Source organism: Castor canadensis, chromosome 6, assembly GCF_047511655.1.
Source record: "Castor canadensis chromosome 6, mCasCan1.hap1v2, whole genome shotgun sequence".
In the NCBI taxonomy this organism is placed as follows: Eukaryota; Metazoa; Chordata; class Mammalia; order Rodentia; family Castoridae; genus Castor; species Castor canadensis.
The window spans coordinates 78,269,884-78,296,790 of NC_133391.1; the positions used below are offsets into that span (position 1 = coordinate 78,269,884).

The 26,907-nt window shown below is 40.3% G+C and overlaps 1 protein-coding gene across 9 annotated transcripts in view; it reads right to left on the reverse strand.

The window, feature by feature from the left end:
• LOC109702582 (protocadherin alpha-C1) overlaps positions 1–26,907 on the reverse strand; it is a 197,306-nt gene that overhangs the window by 16,423 nt on the left and 153,976 nt on the right. For all 9 annotated transcript variants that reach the window (XM_074076841.1, XM_074076836.1, XM_074076838.1 and 6 more), the window contains exons 2-3: positions 11,912–11,970; positions 8,747–8,835 (exon numbers count right to left, since the gene is read on the reverse strand). In XM_074076841.1, the coding sequence (XP_073932942.1) occupies positions 8,747–8,835; positions 11,912–11,970 (148 nt within the window). The remainder of the gene's footprint in view (positions 1–8,746; positions 8,836–11,911; positions 11,971–26,907) is intronic.

Genomic DNA, 26,907 nt, shown 5'->3' on the forward strand with positions numbered 1-26,907 from the left:
AGATCCTATCTTGGTGGGGCTCAAGGGGTAGAGCACTTGCCTGGCATGTGCAAGACCCTGGGTTCAATCCCAGTACTGCAAATAAGTAAATACGCTGCCAGATAGGGCTCAGATGGAAATGAGAAATATGTTATTGGCAACTGAAGGAAAGTAGATCCTTGCTATATACTGATTTTTTAGCTCAGTGAAACCATTTGGACTTCTACCCTCCAAAACATGGGAATAATACTATACTTCTGTCCTAAAGTTGTTTAAGTATGCAACACATGTGAAGTGCTTATATTACAGTTCTCAGTAAATAGTAGCTACCACTAAGTCTTCCTCTTTTTCTAAGAGACTATTTTTATAAGACATGGCACAATGGTACAGGATCAAAGTTGATCAGCAAAGGCCCTCCCACATATACTTGAAAAAACTCTCCCCAGGGCTCTTTTATTTTGGCAATAGACTTTAGCTAAGAAACAGAACTCAAGCAAGCACAGAGGTGAACTCACGGACTCAAAGGTGCCTTCCTCAGAGCACTCACATACCCAGATATGCTTCTATCTCCCCAATTCTGGCCTTTTACACGCAGGCTGGTGTGCATCTAATGTAAGTCGCTGATAGTGGCTGGGGCTTCTAGCCTTGCCATAGACTTTAGGGTATATCTGACTCTGGGTGATTATAGGAGTGGAGGTTTGGCAGGTGTGTTCTTGGGTAAGACAGTATCTGTGATGAAGAGTGGAGAAAGACAAGACAGAAGACCTGGGGAATGTCACCTCACTACCCATCTGTGGTCTAATATGCTACCTTGAGCAGCAGCTTTGAACAGGATTGGTACACTTGGGGAAATAAATTCAAGCTGGTAAATTTTATTAAACTATCAACAATAAACTTGCTTGTTTAGACTTTCTGTACAAAACAGACTTTACTCATTTTTAAAGTTCATTTGGTTGTTTTCTTTTTTTTTATGCAGTGGCAACTGTAATCTAGAAACCCAGGGTTTGGGATTCAGCAGACAAGGGGTACAATCACAGTAATGATAAAGTTCTCATTGTCCTTGTTCTCTTGTGGATACAAATTTGGTTCCCAAAAGTTACCTTCTCATACCCTAAACTTCTATGGTTATGCCTCTTGAGTATAAATTGTATAAAGCTCTCAATTTCCTGTTTAAACAGTAGCACAAACATCCTTTTCCCAGGATTTCCTTTGGTAATGCCATCTTCAGGACTGACTTCTTTCGCCCTTTGCCTAGGCTTCTCCCTGAGAGAGAAAGCTGCTCCAGGCAGTGTTATTGCTGAGGAAGTGCTTGGTCTCTCTGAGATAAGCAGTAGAACAGCATCTATCTCTGCTCCCCCGTCCTTTTTTTGGCTGTGAGCAATGAGACTCCAAATGATGAGGCAGAGAAAGTCCTTTCTCCAATTCACACACTCATTTCAAGGCTTCCTGGCAATCAGGAATCTTATGACCCTTCCCTAGAGGGCCCCTGGTCTCTAGCCAGTATTTGACCTGAATGTGTTTCTGCAGATTAGGCAATGACCTTCTCACCACAAAGTTGACTGCCTGTGCAAAGATGAATTTTTCAAGTTCTTTTGGAATCTGGGCTAAATTTCTCCAAAAATATTTGCCATAAAAGTCCCTTGCTGTCACTGGGACAGGCTTTAATTTCTAGCTTACTAATATCAGTGAGGCAGAGGACAAGGCTTGCTAGAACTGCAAAATTTAAAGGAATTATAATCTATTGGTAAATTGATAAACTCAGGTCAGACTGGAGTCTTTCTTATTCAAGCACTTCCCAGAGACGAGTTCCAAGAGCCCCAATTCTAAACAACCCCAGCAATCTTTCCCACCAAACAAACAAAGTTCAGACTCTCCACCCTTCGTTTCCCCTTCCTCACAAAGCTCCCAGACACACAGGCAGCCTATCATCTTTGAGCAAAGCAGGTGGTTCCTTGGCCCTTTGACACATTGGGATCTCCCCAGCAGAAACCTGACTCTCGTTTTTGAGAAGGTACTTAAGAGTTTAGCTGTAGAGAATGATGTGTAGAGAAAGCTAGCAAGGTAATTCAGAAATTCTCCTGACACACTCAACAAAAGAAAAACAAAGTATATGCTTTTTCTAAGACAAAATCAAAAGTTATTTCTCAGGACAAAGTTTTTAGAGACCATACCATATAGCTTGAATGTAGTTGCATGTTAAAGGGATCAATGATAACCAGATGCACTACAGTAAGTCTCTACTTCCTAACCCTGCATTAGTCTGCTGCTTTTATCTGTGGAATTTCAAGGAAACTGCAGCCTAGGGGAACAGCTCTTGCTGCTTTTCTTCTCACAGTGTATGTTCCAAAAAATGTGCATACTGGAGCACACATCTAAGTGCATGTGAGGTTGGATAGTTTTCAGGAGACATATGGTCTCCATTTGAGGCCACTGTTATGGAAGAAGTTCCTGTATTATGGCTCCAACTCAGTCTGTATTCTGCCTGGGGCTACTCATCCAGGAAGAACTGGTGCAGAAGAAATGACAATAGTGCAGGAAATGAAAGGTGTATAGTAAAGAACTATCTCAGAAATTTATTTATTATACAGAAAAATATTTCATTTCAGAAAAGCCAAAACATTCTTATTCCAGTCTTTTATTAACATGGCCATTCAAAATGGAAAGAGCAGATTGTTGCTTGAAGAAGGAGATGAAGAAGTGACACTTGGATCAAGCCAACAAAGACTTAGGCTTCATGGCTTCTCCCAGACAGAGGGAGTTAACTCCCTTCCCCACTCCATCTTGCTCCTTCCCTTCAGGACAGTCCAGAACAAACAAAGTCTTTGTTCATCAAAAGCTACGTGGAGAACTCCACCAAACATAAGGAGCTCCACAACACCCCAGAAAGTGAAATTGCACCTTGCTTTACTCAGCTAGAGATCCCTAAGGCAAGCTGGCACTCCTCAGCTATCAGATGGAAGGTGAGGGTGGAGGACATTGACAGGAGGAAGCTGCTCCACTCACAAGATCCCTGATCTCGTTTTTTTCCTAATAAGGATATGTACACACCTCCCAGGACTGGCATTGCCATGGCAACAGCAGAAGTCCAGGGTGAGCAGGTTAGTGGAACAGCATGCTTTCTAAAATCTCCATCAAGGCCAGAGGCTGCAGTCACTTATGAGATGGAAAAATTCATGTTGATAGTGCTCCTAAATGAACTCCAAAAAATATACAGCATGGTTTCTTTGCGGGGGAAGAATCAGAGGTGGAGTCCTTATGGACTCTCCCCGCAGGGAGATGGTTTTGTCAGAAAGGCAGGGATCCCTAAGACACAGAGCATGGATCCCCCTTATAACTAGGGCACATAAACTGTCCATTTTCCACAAAGTAAAGAGATGTGGCAAACCAGGGCAAAAGCTATCCCCCAAGGAAACAGACAGTCAGTAAAAAAAAGTCTCTGTAACAAAACCTTCCCACACAGAAAAACCGAGGCCTAAATTTTGAAGCTGAAGGATAGATACATCCCCCGAAAATTCATAAAAATATATATTATTTACTAAATGTTTATTTTATTGCTCTCCAGGCTCTGCAATATGTGTTATGTCATTTAATTCCTGTAACAACCTTATAAGGCAGATATCACTCCCACATCAATTTTACAGAGAAAGAAACTGAGAATAGACTACTCAGAGGCAAAGACTGGTTTGAGACCAGCTCAGGCAAAAAGTTAGAGAGATCTCCCCAACTCAATAAACAAGCATGTAGTGATACATGCTTGTAATCCCAGCTATTTAGAAATTATAGGTAGGAGAACAGTGGTCCAAGCCAGCCTCAAGCAAAAAGCACCAGGCTGTATCTGAAAAATAAGTAAGCAAAAAGGGGTTTGGGTGTGACTCAAGTGGAAGAGCACCTGCCTAGCAAGTGCAAGGCCCTGAGTTCAAACCCCAGTGCTGCCAACAATGAAGAAGGAGGAGGGAGACAGAGAGAGAGAGAGAGAGAGAGAGAGAGAGAGAGAGAGAGAGAGAGAGAGAGAGAGAAGAAGAAGAAGAAGAAGAGGAGGAGAAGGAGGAGGAGGGGGAGGAAAGAAACTGCGAAAAAAGAGTTAAATGGTCTCAGGAGCATAAAACTAATGAGTAGCAGAGCAAAAGTTCAAAGGGGGGGGTCACTGGAGGTGGACCTCTTAGCAATTAATTATCTCTCTGGTGTGGGAAAGGCCCTTACTTTCCACAAGAATCATAAACAGATGCCTTCCTCATAGTTTCTAAGTCTCCAAAGATAACGTACAGCATCAGGAATATTTATTGTAGACCAATTTGTAAACTTTAGGGTACATTGGGATCAAACGAAGGGCTTGTTCACACCCAGTTTGCTGAGAATTTCTGATCTGATAAGTCTAAGGTAGGGCCTGAGAATCTTCATTTCTAACAAGTTCCTACATGTTGTTTGTACGGCTGGTCCGGAATCTAGACTCTGAGAATCACTGTCTACTCACTGAAGTTCTCTGACTGAACCTCATGGCCTTAGTGGTCGCCCTACCTAATTAGTCTTTCACTGCTTAGTCTGAGATCCCTGGGGTCTTGCTTCACAAGCTGTAACTTATCTTTGGCAGTGTGTCCTGTGCTTTGGAATTCCCTGAGCTCTTTTGAAAACAGAACAGTCGTCCTTTGGTATCCATGGAGGCTGGGTTCCAGCTACTGGCGATGCCCAAATCTACAGATGTTCAAATCCCTTATATAAAATGGTGTGGTATTTGCATATAAAGTACGCACATCCTGTTTACTTTAAATCACCTCTAGATAACTTATACTGACTAAAACAATGAAAATGCTATTTCATTGTATTGGCGCAGTGGCTCATATTTGTAATCCCAGCTACTCGGGAGGAAGAAAGTGAGCGGATTGCGGCTGCAGGCCACCTGGGCAAAAACACGAGACCCTACTCGTGTTTACTAAAGCTAAATAAATAAATAAATAAATAATAAATAAAAAGGCCTGGGGGTGTGGCTCTAGTGGTTGAGTGCCTGCTTAGCAAGCATAAGACCCTGGATTCAAACCTCAGTACTGCCAAAAAAAATATGCTGCAAAATGCTATATAAATAGTTGTTAGACTGTATCATTTAGGAAAGAATGACAAGAAAAAGTCTACACATGTTTAGTACAGACACAATTTTTTCCATATATTTTCAAACTGCAGTTGGTTGAATCCATGAATAGAGAACTTGAAGTTATAGATGGTGGACTGTATCTCTCACTCTAAAATATCTTTGTACTGTTGCCTTAGGTGGCTCTTTTTTTTGAGACAAGGTCTCCCTATGTAGCTTAGTCTCACCTTGAACTCATAATCATCCTGCCTCAGTCTCCCAAGTGCTGGGATTACAGGCATTTGCCACCACACCTGACTTGTCTTCAGATCTCATGAAATGTAGAAAAAGACTCCAGAAGAACCAGTAGGAGACAGTAAAGCAGAAGGGCCCACTGTTGCCAGACCAGTTAGTTCCCTAAAATACAGGGACCATCTTTTTATAATCTCTCCAGATCCCCTATAGGAACTACAGGGAATGTAGAGAATATTCATTAAGACCCCTTCAAGGCATTCACACTGAGAAAGTTAAAAAAGTTATAAAGTGTTAAGTGCCTGGCCCTTTAATACCCCTCCCCTCCAAGCACAGCCCTCCTCTTGAAAAAGAGGCTGTAACTCTATTCCCTTTATTCTCTATTTAGCTAATTTTCTCTCTCTGCTTAGTCTCATGGGAAGCTGAAAGGCAATCAAGAAAGCCCATGATACAGGTTTGCTCACACAGGAAGCAAGGCTGGAGAAAGGAATCAGTAATCAGAATTAACCAATTTAATGCCTGGCTCATTTATCCTGCAGAAAACATCACCTGGTGATGCTTCTATTGATCCCTTCAAATGTGGGATCTTTATCCCAGGCTTTTGCAGACTGTGAAAAATAAATGAACAGTTTCAAAACAAAGCAAAAGAATTAATCAAAAGGGGAAAAAGAACTTCAAGAAACACATGTGAATAAGGAGTGTGCAAATCTCACCCCAGTCCATTTATGCGTATGGCTGCAGCTGATGCAGGTGTTGGTACGAAAAGAGCAGTAAGTGGCTGGTCATGGGAAGGGCTCAGGCACAAGTATAAGGAGGCTCAGGCACAAGAAGCCTTTTGGAACAACTACACCTTCACCATGAAGCACTAAGGGGGACAGAGTCAATGAAAGGCAGGCTCTACTTGGAACTGGAAATAACCAAGTTTTGAGGAACATTTTCCTTTTCTTTAGGCAGTGACTAATAAATTCTCCTCACTCCATCTCCAGGAAGGCAGCTGGGGGTGACAGGACTGTACAGATGTCAGAATGATCCAGACAACCTCAGAGGGCCTGTATCTGGGACTACAAATGAGAACCACTGAATTCTAGCCACCACATTATCAGTCAAATCCATATGATAGATTGCACACCACAAAGTATCCCAGAATATATCCCAGAAAAAAAGGAGTAAGAATACCAGACATTTACAAATACTATATGTCAACCACTATGTCAGCTCTTTTCTCTCCTTTAGTTCTCATGGCAACGCAATAATTTATAAATTACTTTCAATTTACAGAAAGAGTAATTAAGAAAGTATGAATGCAAGTAATTTGTTTATGCTTACTTAGCAAGTAAGTTTGGGATTGGATTTCAATTCAGATCTGACCCAAATCATATGTCATAGTCCCTCCAAACAGTGATGAACATATTTTGAGACCTAAAACCTGAAAGTACCAAAAAGAAAGGGTAGAAGATAGAAGAGAACACTTTGAACTTTGTATAATTGGTGTGGAGGCATATTGAAAAGCATGGTTAGGTCACCATTGAATAACTGGAAGATGTGAGGACTGTGACTCATACATCAGTAGCTAATAGGGAAGGGAAGGAATGGAGACTCATTTCCCATCTTCTGCCAAAAATACAGGTTCCTAAAAAAACATATGGGTTCCTAACATCCTTTTGAATCTGAGGTAGAGATCTGGGCCAGACTCATGAAACAATCAATAAATGGTTCCCATTTCATATTTGCTTAGGAATATATACCAAGCAGCAGCATCAATAAGAGGGAGAATGCATTCAAAGTTAATTTCTGGCTCACCAGAGTGATTTGCAGTACCTCTCTGATGATAAGAATAACCCTGAAATGAAGGCAGAGTAAGAAAGCATCATTTTGTACGGATGCTTTAACTGAGTAGTTCTTACCTTACCAGATGCATTCTTATCCTGCAACATTTGGCAGTCTAAAATGTCTTTCTCTTCCATCACTTCTTCACTCCATTATTGGCACTGGGGTTGCAGATCTGTTCAATGAACTATTTCATGTTCTTCCCTTGCCATCTGGTAATATTAGCTCTCTAATAAATTGCTTCAACTTGTGCATTTTTTGGACAAATCTAACTTTTTGTTGAATTGTGCAACATTCATAAATAGCAAATGCTGGCTGATTAAAATCAATGAAAGTCTTTAGAGTTGCTAGCAAAAATAGGGTCTTAGTTGCACATGTTATTTAGCCTAATCATTTCAAAGGCACCTGATTATTTTTAGAAAGAACTCTTTACAAGCACTTTCTTATGTCATCTGTTATGTATGTATATATTCATTTGAATTTGGATGGATTCTTGCAAGCCAATCATGCTATGAATATAAGTATTATATACATTTGGATTTGGAACTAAACACACTTGTGTTTGAATCCTATCTTTGCTACTTACAAGCTATGTGAACTTGGGTACATTTCTTAACTTTTCTGTATCTCCAGTTTTTAAAATTAAAATAGATATAATAATTCTCTTACAAAATTGTCATGAGGAATAAATTAGACTTCACATGTTATGTACTTGGCATGATATCTAGGCATATTATGGCTTGATAATTAGTAACTAATATGATCATTATGGTGGTTTATTAATAGAAGATTGTGATAGACACCATTTGTAACCTCTGCCAACCCATAATTCTCCCTTTCTGAAACTACCAAAGGGATGAACCTACAAAGCTGCTATATTTTCATTTTGACACAACCTTAGTGATTGGGCAAGAATAAAGAAATGTGAGTTTAAGCAACTTCTCGTTTACCCAGCCATTGAGTTTTTTTGCCTAACCTGGCAGAATCTCTTTTCTGAACATTCAAATTAGCAATTGGTCCCCAATGGTCCTCTAATCTAAGAAAGTGTGAAGTGGTCATGTTTGGCAATGTGCACGCCATAGCAACAAAATTTAGTCTGCAGAAGATGCTGCTGTGCAGGGAGGAGCAGATCTAGCTGTGACTTGAACTCAAAGAGAGTAATGATATGGCTTTGATAACTTTCTATATTCATGAGAAACCTACTCACTCACTCACTCAACCTATCTATCTATCCATCTATCATCACCTACTTATTGTCTCTCTTTTGTTTACTACCTTGAGTGGGTTTCTACTGTCTTCAACCAAAAGATTTTTGTTGGTAGTGTCATCTCAGTACATGAGGCCACCAGATCTACTCTGTGTGGCTAGGATGGCCTAAGCATTTGAAAGGCATATAATTATTTTTATAAGAACTTTTACACACACATACATCCTTACTTTTATGTTCCCTGCTTTCAACTCTTGACTAACACTAAGCATAAAATCAAAACAATCATTTATGTATGGAAATCACATTTACATGAAAGAAAAGACAGATTCAAAAGGGAGCCATCAACATTCCTGGTTTTCCAAAAACAGACAATTTAATCAGTTTCCAGAATCCAAGCAAGAACAGAGAGACCTCTTTACCTGGTGTTGCACTGGATACTGTTGGCCACTGTTGATCAGGCCCTCCTGGACCAGCCCGTAGAATGCCGGCCTCCTCCAGGTGCACAGAGCTGGATAAACATACACACCCAGACAATGGTTAGACCATATTCTTTCCAGCTCTCCTTCCACCCTTAGTAATTGCTCCCATGTTTGGAAACAGGACTGCAGCTAACACATTCTGTACATTCTAAAACTGAAGCAATTACTGCTGAGCAGCCAGCAACCTTGCAGAAACCATAGAAGCACTGCTAACTACCTACTGTACCACTCTGGAAATAAACATATTCTCCTCATGGCAATTTTGGTTTTCATTAATACCGTGTGATAGTCACTAACAGGGGGCTCACCAGAGAGCAAATACCATTTTAACATCTTAATGTTGAAGCAGGAAAGGAGAGCTTGTTCTCAAAAGCCTCTCTTGTAGGTGTTCTTGTTTCTGGGTTCTCTATAGTAAGGAGGAAAACATACTAAAATTGTTTGCTGATAATTGTAGTATTATCAACAGTAGTATTCTCAGTTTGGCTACCCAGTTAATCAGTGTGTGTGTGTGTGTGTGTGTGTGTGTGTGTGTTACCAGAGATTGAACTCAGGGCCTCAAGCATGCTTGGCAAGTGCTCTATTACTGAGCTACATCCCCTTCCCTTTTTTGTTTTATTTTGACATAGGATCTTACTAAGTTGCTCAGGCTACCCTTGAACTTGTGATCCTCTGCATACCTAGTAGCTGGGATTACAGCTGTGTGCCACAAACCGGACTCCAATTAATTCTTAATCTTATTTTCTGTTTTACTAATTCTGTGTCTTTTTAAAATAATGACCCACCCAATATTTCCTGGAACTAGAGGAACCTAATAACCACCACTCATAGATCCAGGTTCTGAAGAGATTAATTCAGTATAGAACATTGCAGGAAGTGAGACATGGACTGGAAGACCCTTAGAGGCAAGCAGAGAGAAAACATAAACTGCTTAAGGCCAGAAAGAACATCATATTTATTTATGTATGTCTACACCTAAGCATATTAAGCCTTCAAATATGTTCAGAGGAGAAAGGAAGGGAAGAAAGGAGAGAGGAGGGAGGGAGGGAGGAGATGCTAAGAGTCAATATCCAAGTAAATTTTCCAAATTAGAGGATACTTTTAAACTAGACATTTGTTTATCTTCCAAGTTAAATTACTGAAGTAAAATTTAGACTAATAACAGAAGGGGTTATGTGAGACAACAGAGCAGACAAACTTGAAATATTATGGGGAAAGGCAATCTATCTAATATCTAATGGAAATTTACTCATTAAGCTCTGGCTTATCACTATTATTCCCTTTATCTTCAATCCAGAATTTTCTTTTTCTAAATTTTAATACCCTTCAGGTGTTCTTGGATTCTACCAACAAATTATATGGGCTCAATTAGATTCACAAGAATGTAACTATCCTGGAACCAGCTCAACTTTGAGCAGTATTTTCAAGAGAATAGTTACACGATGTCTGAGGCTGGAAAGGTCCAAAAGCCAAGCAAATATGCGAAAAAAAAAGAGTACTGTTTAAGTTCACAACTCTTATATGTGTTCAATGTACTACACTGTGAGAAAGAAATGGCATTTTAGTTTCCATTTTTATTTACTTTCTTCTACTATTTAAATCTCATAATATCTTCATTAAAACCTGAATAGGAGCATATTTGGCTTTTTGTTCATTTGGAAATGGGACAAGGAAGTGCTATGTTTTAATATTTTATTTTAAATGTAGTTTTGAAGGTACAACCCATAGCTTTGGTACTTTTCAAGCAGAGCACTATTTCAATTGCAAAAGCAAGAGCTGGTAGTTTAAAACATGCTTTTACCTACCATGTGGCTCTGCCAACAGCTCAGGTACAGAAAAAAACATAAGTTTGTCTCCACTAAGTATTAAGAATTTCTTCTGATACCTAGTATTCTAGCATCTGCATGAATGTTTCTGACCTAAAATCATGAGCTGGGCTCCAATATGGTATCTCACTAAGCCAACTACTAGTCTTCAGCCCTCCTCGATTACTTCTGGTTCAGAAATAGCACCCAATATAATGATTTCTCTCATTTGTAATGCTTGAGTGGGTGTTAATTTATTTTAATCTAATGCATGTTTAATGGGCTAATGCTAATTTTTCATTAACTCTACACATACTCTGTAAGCCTTCTCTTTCAGCACAGATCTAGGTTTGGTGAAGATTCAGCTTACAACTGCCCAGATATTTTGAGGGGCTTAAGTTTGGAGTTTATTTCTTCTTTAAAAATAAATCCTTTTGGTAGTATGATCATTAGTTTCTTGGCCCTCCCCATTTGGTTTTTAAATACAGTTACAAATAATGAATGTCCTAATTGGCCTCCTAGCATGGTTACTGGATCAACTCTGGAAATAATGGTAGATAATCAATTACTGTCAAAGAGACAAAGTAGAAAAAAGCAAAATTATTTTTAATCTGATTCTTAGAGAATGCTATTACTCTGGGTTAATTTAAAACAAGCTAGATTTGGTCTCCACATATTCAACAAAGGCCCTTCACATGGCTCATCCTCTGAAGAGCCTGTATCATTGATGACAATAGGATAGCAAAAAGATGGAAAAGACAAGGAAATTCTACCAGGAGCAAATATGAACAAGAACACCAATCAATTATTGCAGCTAATAGGATGTAACAGTCAGTGTGAGTAGAAAAACAAGGTGGACAACCTGTTCATATACATTACACAATGTACCCAAGTCTGACAGAGCAGCACACTTGTACAAATTATAGGTGAGAGGGGTGCAGAAAGTTGGAATTGCTTCCTTATAGGAAAATTTAAAACTTTTTAATTGATGTACCCTTATAGAAATTGTGATGAAAGTATACACGATGTACTTTCACATTGTAATCACATGTGATTTTTTGTGATGTAAAATCACAAAATCCTGTCTCTGTGATTTTACAGGGAACTCTCATTTCCCAGTATTCAATAAGCATTTGGCACTGACCACTTCCAATGTTTCAAGGAATAGATATGGACATTCCTTTGGCAGAATATCTAAGGCTTCTCACTGTGAATAACTATTTCTGGCCCATGGCAATGCAGTTTATCTGAACCATACCCAGTTAAAGGTGCGCCTGAGTAAAGGAAGGAAGGAAATACATACCTGTGCATGCCTGCTCTCAGGGAGGCAGAGTAACGCCAGTCAGGATTGGGCTGTCGTGGCTGCAAAATCACAAAGGAAGTTTTCTGTTAAAATGGCAAAACAATGTTCTCCCAGGAATACTGTTAATTAGTTGCTTCCTTAAATATTTTCAGGCATCTAAACAAAAGTACTAAATGAGACATTTCTTATGCAACTCTGGGATATCTATCTATCTATCTATCTATCTTCTCTTTATTTATCTAACTTTTAGGAGAAAATAAAATTGGCTTCCACAGAATGAATGTCATAGAAAACCAGATTTAGAAATGTTAGAGAGCCAATTTTTACTTTGCCTTGCCCAATATAGGTCTGCATTCTTTAAAGACTAAGGGAAGGGCATGTCTGTCTTGAAATAGAAAAAGCTTGAGGTTTTTGCCTTCAAATGCCCCATTAAGGGCACATCCTCAATTCATCATTCTAGCTATAACAGGATACATGACTACACAAGTTCTGCTATCCTGGCTGGACTGCAGAGCACTGCAATCTGCTGCTGGCTTTGCAGACTGCAGCATGTTTGATCCAGTAGGGATGTGCCCAGTCATAAACACCAGCAACTGATAACAGCTTCTCCTACTGACTGAAGAGGGACACTAGAGAGAGGAAAACAAACCACCGCAGAGTTTGACCTTGTTTTGCTACCTAATCCTTCTGATAAAATTGCACTGTTCCCTGCTTCTGAGGGCTGTACCTCCTCATTCAATTTCTCCTCCCTAGGCTCTGACTGCCAAACAGAGACTGGGTGAAATCTTAGAAGACCCTGACTCATTCTGCATCACCTGTGTGTTTGGAAAGATATTGAGGTTTTTTTGTCCTCTTCCCACAAGCTGTCAGTCAAAAGTGAAGGGAACCAGGAAAATATGGAGACCTAAAGACTTTTTAGGTCTTGTGTTGGTTAGAGCTACTCACACTGGAGACAAAAATCTGTCGTCACATATTTTATCAAACAGACAAAATTTTGAAAAACCTGTAAGAGACAGTCCTCTGGATATGTGTTTATAGGCAGAGATTAAAGTATTGTAAATACTCAGTGAAAAAAACACTGAGGTTTAGTTGGAAAGATGTGGAAGAGGGGGATTGAGGTTTCTTTGAGTTGTAATGCTCGTATTTCATAGCTACAAAGCTATAGTAATACCAATAAATTATTTCCAAGTTTCAATAATTCCTGTTTCCATTATTCTTATAGTTCATTTAAAAATGAAGGATGCAAGGTATTTCATAAGCACACTTCATAACACTCAGGGAAGTGAATGGCATCTCAAATTTCTAACAGATTTGGGATAGGCTAGATGGTACTCAGATAGCCAAAGTCAAGACCTAGAAAGTTACAACTCTGGCATATTTTATCTCAAAGGTCCCAACATACTAACCATCCTCTCTGGTCCTCTTCCATTCTGCTATCAAGATATGAATATACAAGCTGCTTCACCATTGGTTTTCAAGTTCACAAAATACTATGGATGTTCCATATAACGTAACATAAAACTACCTACATACCAAATGAAAGGAGTTCCCTTTTCTACCAGTAATGCTACAGGCAATGAAAGAGCAAGCATTTGCAAATAATTTTATAAACTTGCAAATACAACTGAAATACATTTTAACTAATCATCATAATCACCACATCTCTTGCCATCAGCAATACCAGCATTAGCTTGTCCACTCAGAGAATCTTCCTTCAAGAAAGACTGACATCTGTTGAGTAAGTACTGTTAATTTTTCTATGATTGGGTAACATTCATGATGAAAATTGCTGCAACTTAATCTTTGGAATGAAATCATCAACCTCATTTTGCTAAAAGGCACAGTTATATCAGGACTGAATGGGAAACTCAGTTCATTACACAATCTCACTTCCTCAACAACACATTTAATTCGTCATGCTGCTATTTTCTATAATAGTCCATCAGCAACAACATGCTTCTCAGATTCATATTCCAGAATCATAGTTATGAGATTTCTTAGAGCAGTAAGATCAGACAGAGGGAAGACAAGAAAGAAAGTAATTAATGTATTTTAAGTAGACACACAATACTGGACAATGGAATAAGCCCATACTATTGCATTTATTCTAATTCTTTCTTTTTTGTCAGACCACAAACTCTGTGAAAATGATTGTATGTTTTGCTCATAAGACATACAAATATCCTCAGCTATTCATAAATGCATAGTTATATCCTCAGCGCCTAGAAGGGTTCTGGTATTTGGTAGGCTTTTAGAATGTTTTTAAATAAATGAACAATCACATGAAGTCAACATTGTTATATTTAAATTATAAAAATGAGAAATCTGAGCTTTAGAGAATTAAATTATTTGCCTGATTTGGTGAGTTTGGCTGATAGTCATATTTAGGTTCCTTACACAAAAATCTATCTTTTAAGTAAATTTACACAGACTAGCATGAATTTTTCTTTTTTCTTCTTTTTTACTTTTAAGTTCCTAAATAATGATTTATTTAAAAACTATATAAAGTTAAAAGTAATAAAATGTGTGTATGTAGTTTCATACAGAACTTTATTAAACTTGGGAAATTTCAAGTTGAAAGGTCGATTGCTGATAAATCTGTTATGAGATATATTAAGGCTGTGGACTTATTATGATTGTTTAGTTCTCAAATATTTGGATAGTACATCCCAAGACTATGCTTAATTTCTATTGGTGAAGAACTCTAGTTCTTTCCTTTTGTTTCAAAGCTTAGTCATTTAACAGAATAATAATCACAAAATCCCAGGTATGGAAAAACTCAGTAAGTAGTTCAAATGGGTGATGTAGTATTATTTAAGAACAAGAATTCACTTAGGTTTCTATTAAAATTATAGCAAGGATTTAATTTTTCCTATAATGGCATTATTTATGATTTATAGCATAGGATATTTGGTCCTATGAAAGGATGAATCACTTCTTCTAAGACAGATTTAAGTAAAGCAGGTTAAAAATCCTAAATTATTGATAGACCCATATGAATACCCTGTGAAATAATATGCTGTCTTCTAGCCATGGAAGACTACATTGAAGCCATTTATAAACTGCTCTCTGAGACCCAAGACTACATATAATATCTCCTCTTCTTCCTAATAGGACTCTCCTTAGAATATATGCACTGCAGATTTTTCATGGTGATATGTTATGAACACTGGTATAAACTATGGTAGGCAGAATTCTAAGATGGTGCTAGGATTCCCACACCCAATGTACATGCTTGTATAATCTCCAAGACTGTGATTATGATGTATCTCATTTCCATGATTATATATTATATTATATAGGCTCAATGGTCTTGAAGAATAGGAGACTATCCAGGTGGAACTAAGCCAATCACATGAGCCTTTTAAATTCAAGTCTAGAGATAAGCTACAAAGTTGGAGAGAATTGAAGCATAAGAGAAATTCCATGTGAAAGAAGATTCTTTATTGCTAGCACTGAAGAGAGAGCAGGCCAACGACACAGGATTTGAGAGCAACCTCTGGGAGCCAAGAATGACACCCCACTCCCAGCAACAGTAGGTAAGCAAATGTGGGTCTCAGTACCCAAGGAACTGAATTCTACCAACAATTTGAATGAGCTGAAAAATGTATTCTTCTCAAGTCTCCAAAAGAGTACTCAGCCCAACCAACATGTTGACTTGAGTTTTCTAAAAGCTTGAGCAGAGAACTCAACCACATGCTACAGGACTGTGAATACTAAATGGGCATGGTTTTAACCACTAATTCATGGTAATTTGTTACAAAGCAATAGAAAAGGAATAAATTAAGGCAAAAAAGATATAACAATACTGAAAATAATCATTGCTGTATTACATATTGGTTCTTCAGTAAATCAAAATAAAAAATTATAAACTTGAAAATTCTGAGTGGAATACTTTTCTCTGAGCACAGTCATTTACAACCCTAATCGACAAGGCAGGAAAGTAAAATAAACATGACTTTAGAACATACCCAATGGGTTCCAGTACAACAGAAAGTGCTAGATCTGCTTAATTCTCTATGCACAGCCTGCTAGCACAGCAGATACTCTCTCACTTATAGTTGCACCTCCCTTGAGCCCAGAGTTCTGACCCAGCAAGGCCAGAAAGAACTAGCATTTCTCCTTACCTTTGCAATGTCAGGTATTTCAAATTCTTGAAAGAAAAAAAAGCCTGTATAATTTTTTAGGTTAACAGATTTAAAGCACTGCTAAAGAGTCTTCTTGACCTTTGATTTCTGAAATTCTGATTATAGGCTATACTACTCAAAATCTTATCATATGAATCAGCTATCAACCCAGGTGAAATATCCGTAAAAGTCACATCCAAAAAACACCTGTAAAACTCCATCAAATTAAGTTAAACCTCTGGGGTTGGCATGGCAATTTTTCCTCAAACTGACATCATTCTGACCTCTGAGAGCAAAAATTGGTAGCCAACCAAAGAGAATATCCAGAATTGACTCTGCTATTCTGTCAAGCAAACAGCATGCCAACAGACAGTGTATAATATGCCAGGCTGTATCCCTGCAGAGTGTTCTGAGTTAGACCAGATGCCCATGTGACAGCTCACTCCTGGGTCAGGGGAAAGGGTAAGCCAATGACATTCAAGCCATAATAAATAGATTTCTTCATCAGTCAGAAAATGTACAAGATTAAGAGACAGAGATGAGCTCAGCCATAATTCCATCTGGCTCAGCAGTCTGTAGGAAAAAAGCAAGGAAGGAGGTAATTCGAAGAAAATATGGTATTATCGGACCAAAGAAAATTGACCTTTTCTCAGAAGCACAGTCCTACAACCAATACGAAAATGATAAAACAAAACAGCCCCACCCACTAAAAGGTGGCTATCAGAAATAAAACACCAGAATGGAAGTTCATAGATACAACTTCTTGGTCTATTCTGACTATTGTGCAATCTTTTATTTTTTTAAAGAAAAAATCACCATTATGTTATTCTACAGTGAGTATAAACTTTGTTCCAGGACATATTCATCAGATAGAAAAATCAGTCCTGAAGGAAATGAAAGAGAGGCTAACTCTTTCAAGCTACTGTATCTGGATTTAGGGAGAATAAGCACACACAGTGGCAAAAATAACTAAGGGTCTGGTAACTATAAATTGCTTCAAAATAACTGAAAGTGAATGCAAACTTAACATCTCTGCTATTCCTTTGTAATTTCCACATGCTGTGCCAACTGGCCCCACAGAGGCATAGTTAGATAAATCTGCCTAGAGTACTCAAAGTGACTTATTAGTAATCACGCCATGAATGTTCTTAAGATTCAGCCTTTTCTCATGGAGACTCTGAAGAAGGTGCCAACTATTTTCAATATCATGTAGTCAGAAATCTCCAAGAAAATTTCTGCTCTGATGGCAGTTACTTTAAAAACTTCACTGCACAGGTGACTTGTGAAATAAAATTTTTGTAAAATCCAACCAAAAGATTAGAGTCTGGTATTAAATATTGAGGTTTAATAAGTAATAAGAAAAACCTCAGTAGAAGAACATAGATAAAAGATCTTAGTAAGCTTTGCCAACAGTAAAGTAAAAAAAAAAACAAAAGAAAATATATTCACTGGTGGTAACATTTTACTAATTAATCTCCCCTTCTCATGTGTTATCTGCTTCTATATAAGGAATTACTCTGTCCAAAAACTGTTAATTTACACCACTAGATGAACTAATGATACCACAAATACCTAAATATCCCATATCAAAAGGAATATAAATACTGGGATTTCTGTCTATGCCTACTATTGGAAAAAGCACAGTCTTTGGAGTCAGACAAACATGACTTAAAATATCACTAGCAGTTTGACTGTGTATGTTATGTAACCTCTCTGAGCTTATTTCCTTCTAAACTAGATAGTGATAAATTTTTGTTTAATGGATAACTTATAAGGAACAGGGAATAAAAAGACATACACATATTGCAAAGCAGAGTACTTTTTATACAACAGGGTGATCAGTGAGTACAAACTCCTTTATTCTTCCTTTCCAATCCCCATCAATTTTCATGTAGGAGCATGGCATTAATTATATCCCACCACCCTCCTGTCATCTGCAGTAACTCGTAAGGAAAGAGAAAACTCAGCGTGGGAAAGTAACAAGTTAATAAATGGTGACTTTCAAAGTTGAGTGACTTTCATTCCCATTTTGCCATGCTACAACAACATGACTCATTCTCTTCTCTATAATTTAAATAATTTCAAGAACTCTAGATCTTGGGCCTCTTCACTGAATTTCCAGAAATGTCTAATGGAAATCTTCCTTTAATAAATTCATGTACTCCTCTGGCAAAATCCCATAAGAGCAATCACTTTTTGTCATAATTTTCTCCCTAAATTAAAGGTTTGTGTACAAAAGTACCTATTAACATATAGGTCAATGTAAAACAGAAATATTTCATGTTTCAAATGGCCCCAAGGCTGGAGTCAGGGGAGGAAGAATAAGAATGTCATTCCCCTGAGCTTCCAGTTAACAGCTGGTGACAAAACTGAGCCTTGCCTGGTTTGCTCTCCGTGCCTCTTCACCACCTGCAGCCCATCCCAATCCTAAAGGACTTCACAGGAATCTGTTAAGCAAATGTCTACAGCCTCATTATTTAAAGCTAAATCTTTTTACATGCTTCAAACACTATGATCTAAGAATTCTGGAAACTCTAATTCTCCACTCTTCTATTTTCTTAATCTGCAATCTGCCTCCTGTGGCTACTCAGTATGGACTAGTATCAGACTCAGACAAGTGAATAAATCTATCTGAAATATTCATAGGACAGCCTACTCTTAACCAAGAATGGAAAATTCTGTTCTTGTACATTACTTTCCTCAAGATTATCATGAACTTAGAATGTGACAAGAAGGATATTAATAAAAAACAGCAATATATGAATGAAAATACATCACAAAAATATAGAAGAGACAAATATTGTGATTTTGTACTAACTCTAAAGGTCCTAGCTACAAAGTAGTTGTTTGGAAAGGTAATTTATCACTATTTATGGGACAAAATTTTGGCTTTTGAAATTGAAGTTCAAAGTATCACAAAACAGATCTCTATTATTTCAAGCATGTGTAGACACAAACACAGTACCCAAACACATCTACATGTTCATATACTTTTCAATAATATGTACATTCTTCACAATAATGAGAAAATTGGGCTTGTACAGACTTAAAACTCAAAACTAGTATGTATACTCACATGTCTTTATATATAGTAAGTAGTCCATTTTCCAAGCCTTTTTAGCTATTACAAATCAGAAAATGAAGTAATGTCATTTAACTGAAAAATATGGGTGGCTTGAAAAGCCTACTTTACATTGCATCAAAGCCACAGAAATTGTCATCAGAGAATCAGATGATTATGGACTGCATTTAAGATAAATGCAGGGATGTCATCTTCAAATGAATTCAGAGTATGCCAAGAGGTCAGAGGGTTTTTTTCTCTTTCTCCCCAATCCCAGGTTGTATTGTTTTTCACAATCTCTGCCTATCCTTAACTCATTCATTCTACTATCTTCCTCACCCAACCAAACAAATTTGTACTTAATCTCTTACCATCATACATTTCCTTTGACAGCCCCCTACGAGGAGTGACCACGTCATACAGCCACAGCAAACTCTGGCTTCAGGGTGAGGTCTACATTCTATTGTTTTATTCTGATGTGAATTTCCACATGAACCTATCACATTAGCCCAGTGCAATTACTGGAAATACTTGGACTCCAGACAGTCAGAGGTACAGAGGTGATCCCAACAGCCCCTAGAGGTCGCAAAGCTTTTCATTAACCAAAGGAAAAAACCACTTCTACAGGATTTTTAAAAACAGCAACAGCCAAAAACACTTTCCCTGTAGATAATACAGCAGAGGCCCTTTCTCCCTGAATCTCATAACATTATTTCCTAAAACATAATCCTTATTCCCAGGCCTGTTCTATTTCTCTACAAATCTGGCCTTTATTATCAAATATTTAAGACTAATCCTCATTTCTCAAACAATTTTATGAACATTTTCTCCTACATCTGAAAAGAAAATGGGAAGTAAAACAATTCTCTAGTGTTATTGTCTAGAAAGGAAACAGCAGATTACAATCAGATCAGAGGTACTATTAAATATTAAGCTTACCAATAATCCCTGTCAGTGGTAATAACTCAGAAAAACCAACCACATGATATTGGGGGACATGTGAAAAATGCATGAACTTCTGGAAGACCCCTTGAGCACAATCTCACCTCATTTTGAGAAACAGCCTCATTTTTTAGAATTATCAGGTTCCCAGCACTCTGTCCACTTTGGCCAGTGAGGTGCCTGCTGTCAGTCACTGCTGCTTGGGCTCCCCCAGGTCCTGGTCCTGTCTGGGCTCCTGTGTTGTAAAACATGAAAGTATCACTGCCTGATCCTGCTGTCAGGCAGGCCTTGTAGCAGTAGGTCTTGGTGAGGGAGCCATTCCCTCGAACCTCAATGAAGTGAGGCTGGACTTTGAGGCCATGTGGTATCCTGGCATCAATGTTGTTGTTGGCCTGTTTGTAAAGTTCTGCAGGGCACCGCTCCCTCACGCCACAGAAACCTCCACAGCACGCAGTGCCATAAGCAGTGTAATGATAGCACTTGATGATGCTCAAAACAACAATTGTCAAAAGAAATATAAAAGATACTGTGCTTAATGCTATTATCAGATAAAGTGTAATTTCAGAGTATGTCCGAGGGCTCTTAAGATGTCTCTGAGTGTCAGGGAGAATTTTAGAAACCCTGTCCACCACAGCTACTGTAATGGCTACAGAGGCTGATAGTGATGGCTCTCCATTGTCACGGACTACCACAGTCAGGTTGAAAGTGGTACCACTCTCATCTCCTATCTTCCTGGTAGTCCTAATTTCTCCTGTGTGCAGTTCTACTTTAAAGAGGTCCAGGTCAGAAGTTTGGGCTAGATGGTAAAAGAGCCAAGCATTTTGCCCAGAGTCTGAATCCATGGCTATGACTTTGGTGACCAAGTAGCCAGCAGAGGCAGTCCGAGGCACCATTTCAATGGCTGCTGATGAATTGGTTGAGGTAGGGTACAAGATGTGAGGGGCATGGTCATTCATGTCCACCACATATACATTGGCGGTCACAGTGCTGCTCAGTGGTGGGCTCCCCTTGTCTCGGGCCTCCACAGTCACAAAGAACTCCCTAAACTTCTCATAGTCAAAGGAGTTGACAGCATAAAGGCTGCCACTGGCACTGTTAATGGAGACATAGGAGGTGACAGGCAGCCCTTGAATCTCCCTGTCTAGGAGAGAATAGGTCACCTCTGCATTCTCCTTTTCATCTGGGTCTGTGGCTTGCACAGTGCAAAGCAACGCCCCTGGCAAATTGTTCTCCTGGATATAGATGGAATAGGAGTCCTTCAGGAAGCTTGGAGGATTGTCATTGACGTCAGAGATCTCAACCTGCAGTGTCCTCTGAGATGTGAGCTGTGGTACTCCCCCATCAGTGGCTGTCACTGTGATGTTGTAGGCAGCCACTCGCTCCCGATCCAGTGGGCCACTCACCACCAGTGTATATGAGTTTCCAAAGCCATTCAGTCGGAAAGGCAGTGTGGCCTCCAGACCTAGGCTCACTTTCCGGTTGGGGCCTGAGTCTTGGTCATTGACACTGAGAAGAGCCACAACAGTGTTGGGTGCAGCATCCTCAGGCACTGGGCTATACAGGTCTGTGAGCATCACCTCTGGTGCATTATCATTCACGTCCACAATGTCCACCAACACTTTGCAGTGACCGGCCATGGGCACTGGACCCTGGTCAGTCGCCTGCACATATATCTGATAGGAGGAGGCCTCCTCATAATCCAACGCCCCACTGACTCGCACTTCCCCTGTATTGGCGTCGATGCTGAAGAGCTGTCTCTCCCGCTCTGAGGTGTAGCTGCTCAAAGAGTACCTGAGCTCACCATTAGAACCCTCATCAGGGTCTGAGGCATTCAGCTTCACCACCAATGTGCCTGGGGGAGCGTCCTCCCGCAGCTGGACACGATAAGTAGACTGATCAAAGGCGGGAGAGTTGTCGTTAGTGTCCAGGACACGAACAGAAATCTGTGCTGTGCCCGAGCGGGCTGGGCTGCCCCCATCCACGGCTGTGAGAACTAGGTGGTGCAAGGCTGTCTGCTCGCGGTCTAGCCCCTTACGCAGTACCAGCTCCAGCACCTTACTGTTCTCCTGCAGGGGTTTAAGGTCCAGCTCGAAGTGCTCACTGGGGCTGAGCTCGTAGGTCTGCACAGAGTTGGCGCCCACGTCGGGGTCCTGGGCGCTCTCTATGTGAAAGCGCGCTCCAGGTGCCACGGATTCGCTTACCTGAAGCTGGTAGTCCGACCGCGGGAAGCGGGGCGAGTTGTCGTTGATGTCCAATATCTCCACCTCTACGGCGCTCACCGCCACGGGGTTGTGTGCCAGCAGTTCCAAGCTGAGCAGGCAGCGAGGCCGCTGCTCACACAGCGCCTCCCGATCAATGCGCTCGTTGACGAAGAGCGCTCCGCTTGTCAGGTCCAGCTCCAGGTAGCGTGGGCTGGGCGCACCCAGATGGTTGATGCGCAGGCAGCCCGGCCCCAAGCGCCGCAGCTCCAGCCCCAGCGCTCGAGCCACGTTGCCCACTAGCGCGCCGGGCGCCTGCTCCTCCGGCACCGAGTACCGGAGCTGAGAGGCCGCTGGGCCCGGCAGCAGCACCAGCAGCAGCAGGAAAGACAGCAGCAGCAGCCAGGGCAGGGGCCGCCGGAGTCGTGGATGCTCTGTCGCCCCAGGTCGGGTTCCCGCCTGCTCCATAGCCACCGGCCGCGGCGGAGGCAGCCGGGCAGGGCCGGAGGCAGCAGCTTCGCCAGCCGTGCTCCACGCCCGGCCCCGCCTCCGCCTCCGCTCGTGCAGCCCTGCGCCCGCTCCTCTACGGCTCACGCGCTAGCAAACGCCCGGGGCCGCTCCCCTCGCAGGCCCTCTCAAGGGCTGCTGGCCCCGCTGGCCCCGCTGGCTCCCCATACCCCAACTCCTCCACTCGCCCCGAGTCGCTCAGCTTGTCTCCGCTTCCTCCTGCTGCTGCTGCTGCTGCTGCTGCTCCAGGGGGAGGGAAGAGGAAGCAGAGGAGGGAGAGAAGGAGCAGCGCTTAGCAAGTCCAGCTCCGATTCCGCACTGTAGTGGCGGACAGCGGCCTCGGGCTGCCCAGCCGCTCAGCTACTCCAACCCCATCTCCTTCACCCTGGCCCCACCGGATCCCAGCGACGGCTGGAACACGGCCACTCCCTTTTTCCCTGCCCCCACTGTCCTGTTCCTCCAGTCTCCACCTTCTCCCACCGGCTTAACGGGTCTGGTAAGGAGATTAGTCTGGGAGGAGCGGTTAAGTCCCTAGAACTCTGGCTGTCAGCTCCCTTAGAAAAGATTTCCAAGCGCAATCTAGGAAAATAAACTGAGGAGCCTTAGCTAAGTATGGGGAGCTGGGGGGGCGACTCTAACATTCAAAGGAAACAAGCGCAGTGGAGGCGCTCTGGGGTTATGGGAATGGGGACGGTTTATTTACCTGACCACACATCATCCCTGGAAAGATCTTAACTAACACAGAGAGGGGTCAAAGGACAAAGGCTTGTTCCTCTTCCGGGGAGCAAGTCTAAAATTAGCATTTTAGGACCCAACCCGAAATTCTCCCAGCCAACTGGCACTCCACTTTCAGTGTGTACTTTTGTCAAATAATCAGTATTTCGGTGTTTAAAATTTTTCTCTTTAGACACTTGACTCCATGAAGCTGGAAGAAAAACCTCTTATTTGGCCCATTTTGGTCACAGTGGGGGAAATCTAGTTAAAAAAAAAATTAAATTCTTCCCTCAAGCTTTGCCTAATCTTACTTCAAATCTTTTTCATTTATCACCCAAGACATTTCCTTTCAAGACAGATTTAAATTTTTTTCTTTAATGGATAACATTGTCTTCAAGGGCTTGCAAACCCATTAAATCAAAAGTGTTGCTCTTGATCTTCCAAGCCAGGCTGGAATCCGAACTCCATTAATGCTTTGCAATAAAAATTCTTCTGTTATTAAGCAAAATGTGGGAGGCTGGGATTTATCTTACAATAGCAGTAATTTCGATGGCTGCTGCTCATCTTCGATAAATACAAGGCTCCTATAGGCTTCTGTGCCTCTGTTCCCCTAAGACTCCCTTATATTGCTATAGAGGCCACACACAAATTCTCTTCAGTGAACAAGACAGCAGAAGAGGCAGAGGAAGCCTTTCTGTGCTGTGTCATTGCCTCTGCTTCTCAGTTCTAAGTAGTCATTCTTCCCAGCCCCCTGGTCTCTCCCACAGAGGTTTTAAATCTATTGCCCCACATGCACAAAGCCCTCCTAAGATGCTCTTCCTCATCTCCCAATATCCTTGCATTCGTAGATATTCTCTGTGGGTCACTTTCTAGCTATAGACTGGAACAAAGCCAGAGTGAGACCTGACATTTGGCATGTTTCCTTCTTTGAGGACACCAGTGAAGGAGCCAAGGTCATGGCTCTAACATCCAGATTTCAAAAGTTTAAACTAGCACATCCCTTCATTCCACCCACAAAGTGCCCTCACTAACAACACTCTGCCACCTAACCAATTTTATTCTTAAACTCCCAGCTTCCTCCCATCACTGCTGAGTTGTATTTGTCCTCTTTGTTCCATCAAAGGTGCAGAGTGGGAAGAAATTTCCATCAAAATCTATTCCTGTCTCCTTTCTTAGGTCTCTGGCTTCTCCCTCTTCTGTCTATATCTTCCCCAAACAACCCTACCTTGGTCTGTTTGCTGTGGTAATTTGATCTCAGGGAGCCTTAATCTCTGGAGTGCACAAATTGTGGACCTGGCCTATGTCCTCACCCATTACTTATTTCTGAAAACAAATGGCTTATAAGTGGAATCAAGTTATAAGTTGTCAGGAAAAGTGACCTTTCTTCCCCTCATCTCCTCCCAGCCCTCACAGTCATTCCCACCATTGCCCACAGCTCAGAAACCTGCTACTGGGTGTTGACCATGCATGACCCTATGCCTCTGAAAAGATCAAAGGCACTTAAGGAAGCGATTAAAGTGACAGAGCCTTGGTGATGTTTTTAACAGAAGTCCCCAAGTGTCATGTCTTGGGAGAAAAAAAAAAAAAAGGATTTTTCTTTCAGCACTATCATCCTCTTTCAGCAATAACATCTTCCAGCAAAAACACCTGCCAGGATATCCATTTTGATGCATTCAGGATCACAAGTTCCAAATAGTATTTACTCCCCCAATGATTGAGAAGGCAAACAGAGCCAACGTAATTAGCCTCCTTTTCAAAGACATTGCACTAAAAGGATGGCATTCTCTATATTTGGCACTTCAATGATTTTGTTCCTCACACTATTGTACTGAGGCTCCTGCCAATTGTTGGAATGTGACTGCTCAGATTGCTAGTAAGTGCCCTTTCTGCAAACATTAATGATAATACCTCAATCATACCGTGATGCATTCCTTCTCTTAGACCTTCAAGAACCCCCAATTAAAAAGCAAAATGGAAGATTGATTAAGAATACAGAATTTGAAATCAGTCACACTCTTGCTAATGACTAACTGTGGGGCTTTGGACATGAAACTTAACCTAAACTTCAGTTTTCTTGTTTTAAATGGGGAAAGCAATGTTAAATAAAACTCATAGGAATATTATTATAACTACATGAGATAATGTATGTAAAGCAATTTGCACAGTGACTGACAAGCAGATTATTATTTTTACTGGTGGTAGTGCCATTAAATGCAATAATTTATTATCAGCAGAGGTCTTGGCTGATGGTCTATATATGGCATAGAATCTTAACAAATGCAGATAAATACCTATATTTTGAAAATAAAACTGAAAAGCAGCCCTTTTTATACCACCAAGGAAACGGAATTTCTGCCATGAGAATTCCTTCAAAGGAATTGTCTCCTCACAAGAGATTCACCTTTTAGGACACACACAAATGTTTTAGCAACTGAGTATGGAGTAGTTCCTAAACATGCTGTAATTCCAGAACCCAGCATAAAGCCTGGCATGGAAGAGCTCAGTATTTTTTAGCAAAAATTTAAAAATTAATGTGTGCAATTCTAAATAGAAATATCTTTTTCTTTTCTCCCCTCTTTCTGAATCCTATATGCATTTTAAAATCTAGCTCAAAACCCACCTAATCCATGAAACAGTGTCTATTCTAAGTGCAAAAATCTATTATTTTCTCTTTTACAGTCTGCATCTTATATTGGAATGCTGATGTATCATTTTTTAATTCATCCTAATACTATATTATTATGTACTTCGTTGTAAGTAACCTAAAATCAGAAGCCATGTTTTATTTGTGTCCCCTTCATAATGTGGGAAACCTTATAGACTTTCAATAAATATAAATTGTTCCAGGTCCTAGTTCACCTAATTCAGGAGCATCTGCTATAACTCAGGCATTCCCACGCTGCTGTATATGACAATAGGAGGGATTATGAGCCTGCAATGATTTTACTGATTTATTTGTTTAAATTTGTCAAATGAAGACATGGAACAAAGTATTTCAAACTAAGAGAACTGAATACCATTACAAAGTTATTGGAAAGGCTCTGCCCAAAAGTAATATTAGCTATTATTCTTTCTACTTTAAATTAAGATTACAAATTATAAAATAAGAATATTCCTTGCTTATGACTAATAAGAAAATTGATATGGTTAGAGAAGAGCCACAAGGCAGGACATTATATTTGCTTATTCCATGCTAGACAAGAACTTTGAAAAAGAATCCCTCAATTACATTTCTTAATTATATTTGTAAAATACATGTCCCATGAGCTCACTGGGCACAGGAGCAAAACCAGTCACAACACAACAGAATTAAGCCCACCAAAAAAATACTGGCACTCAGTAAGCGCTCCTAATTCACATAAATTTTCCATTCTTTGTTATTAACATCATTACAAATCATTTGCTTTGGGTAACCAAGCAATCTGGAGGATTTTTTTTTTTAAACAT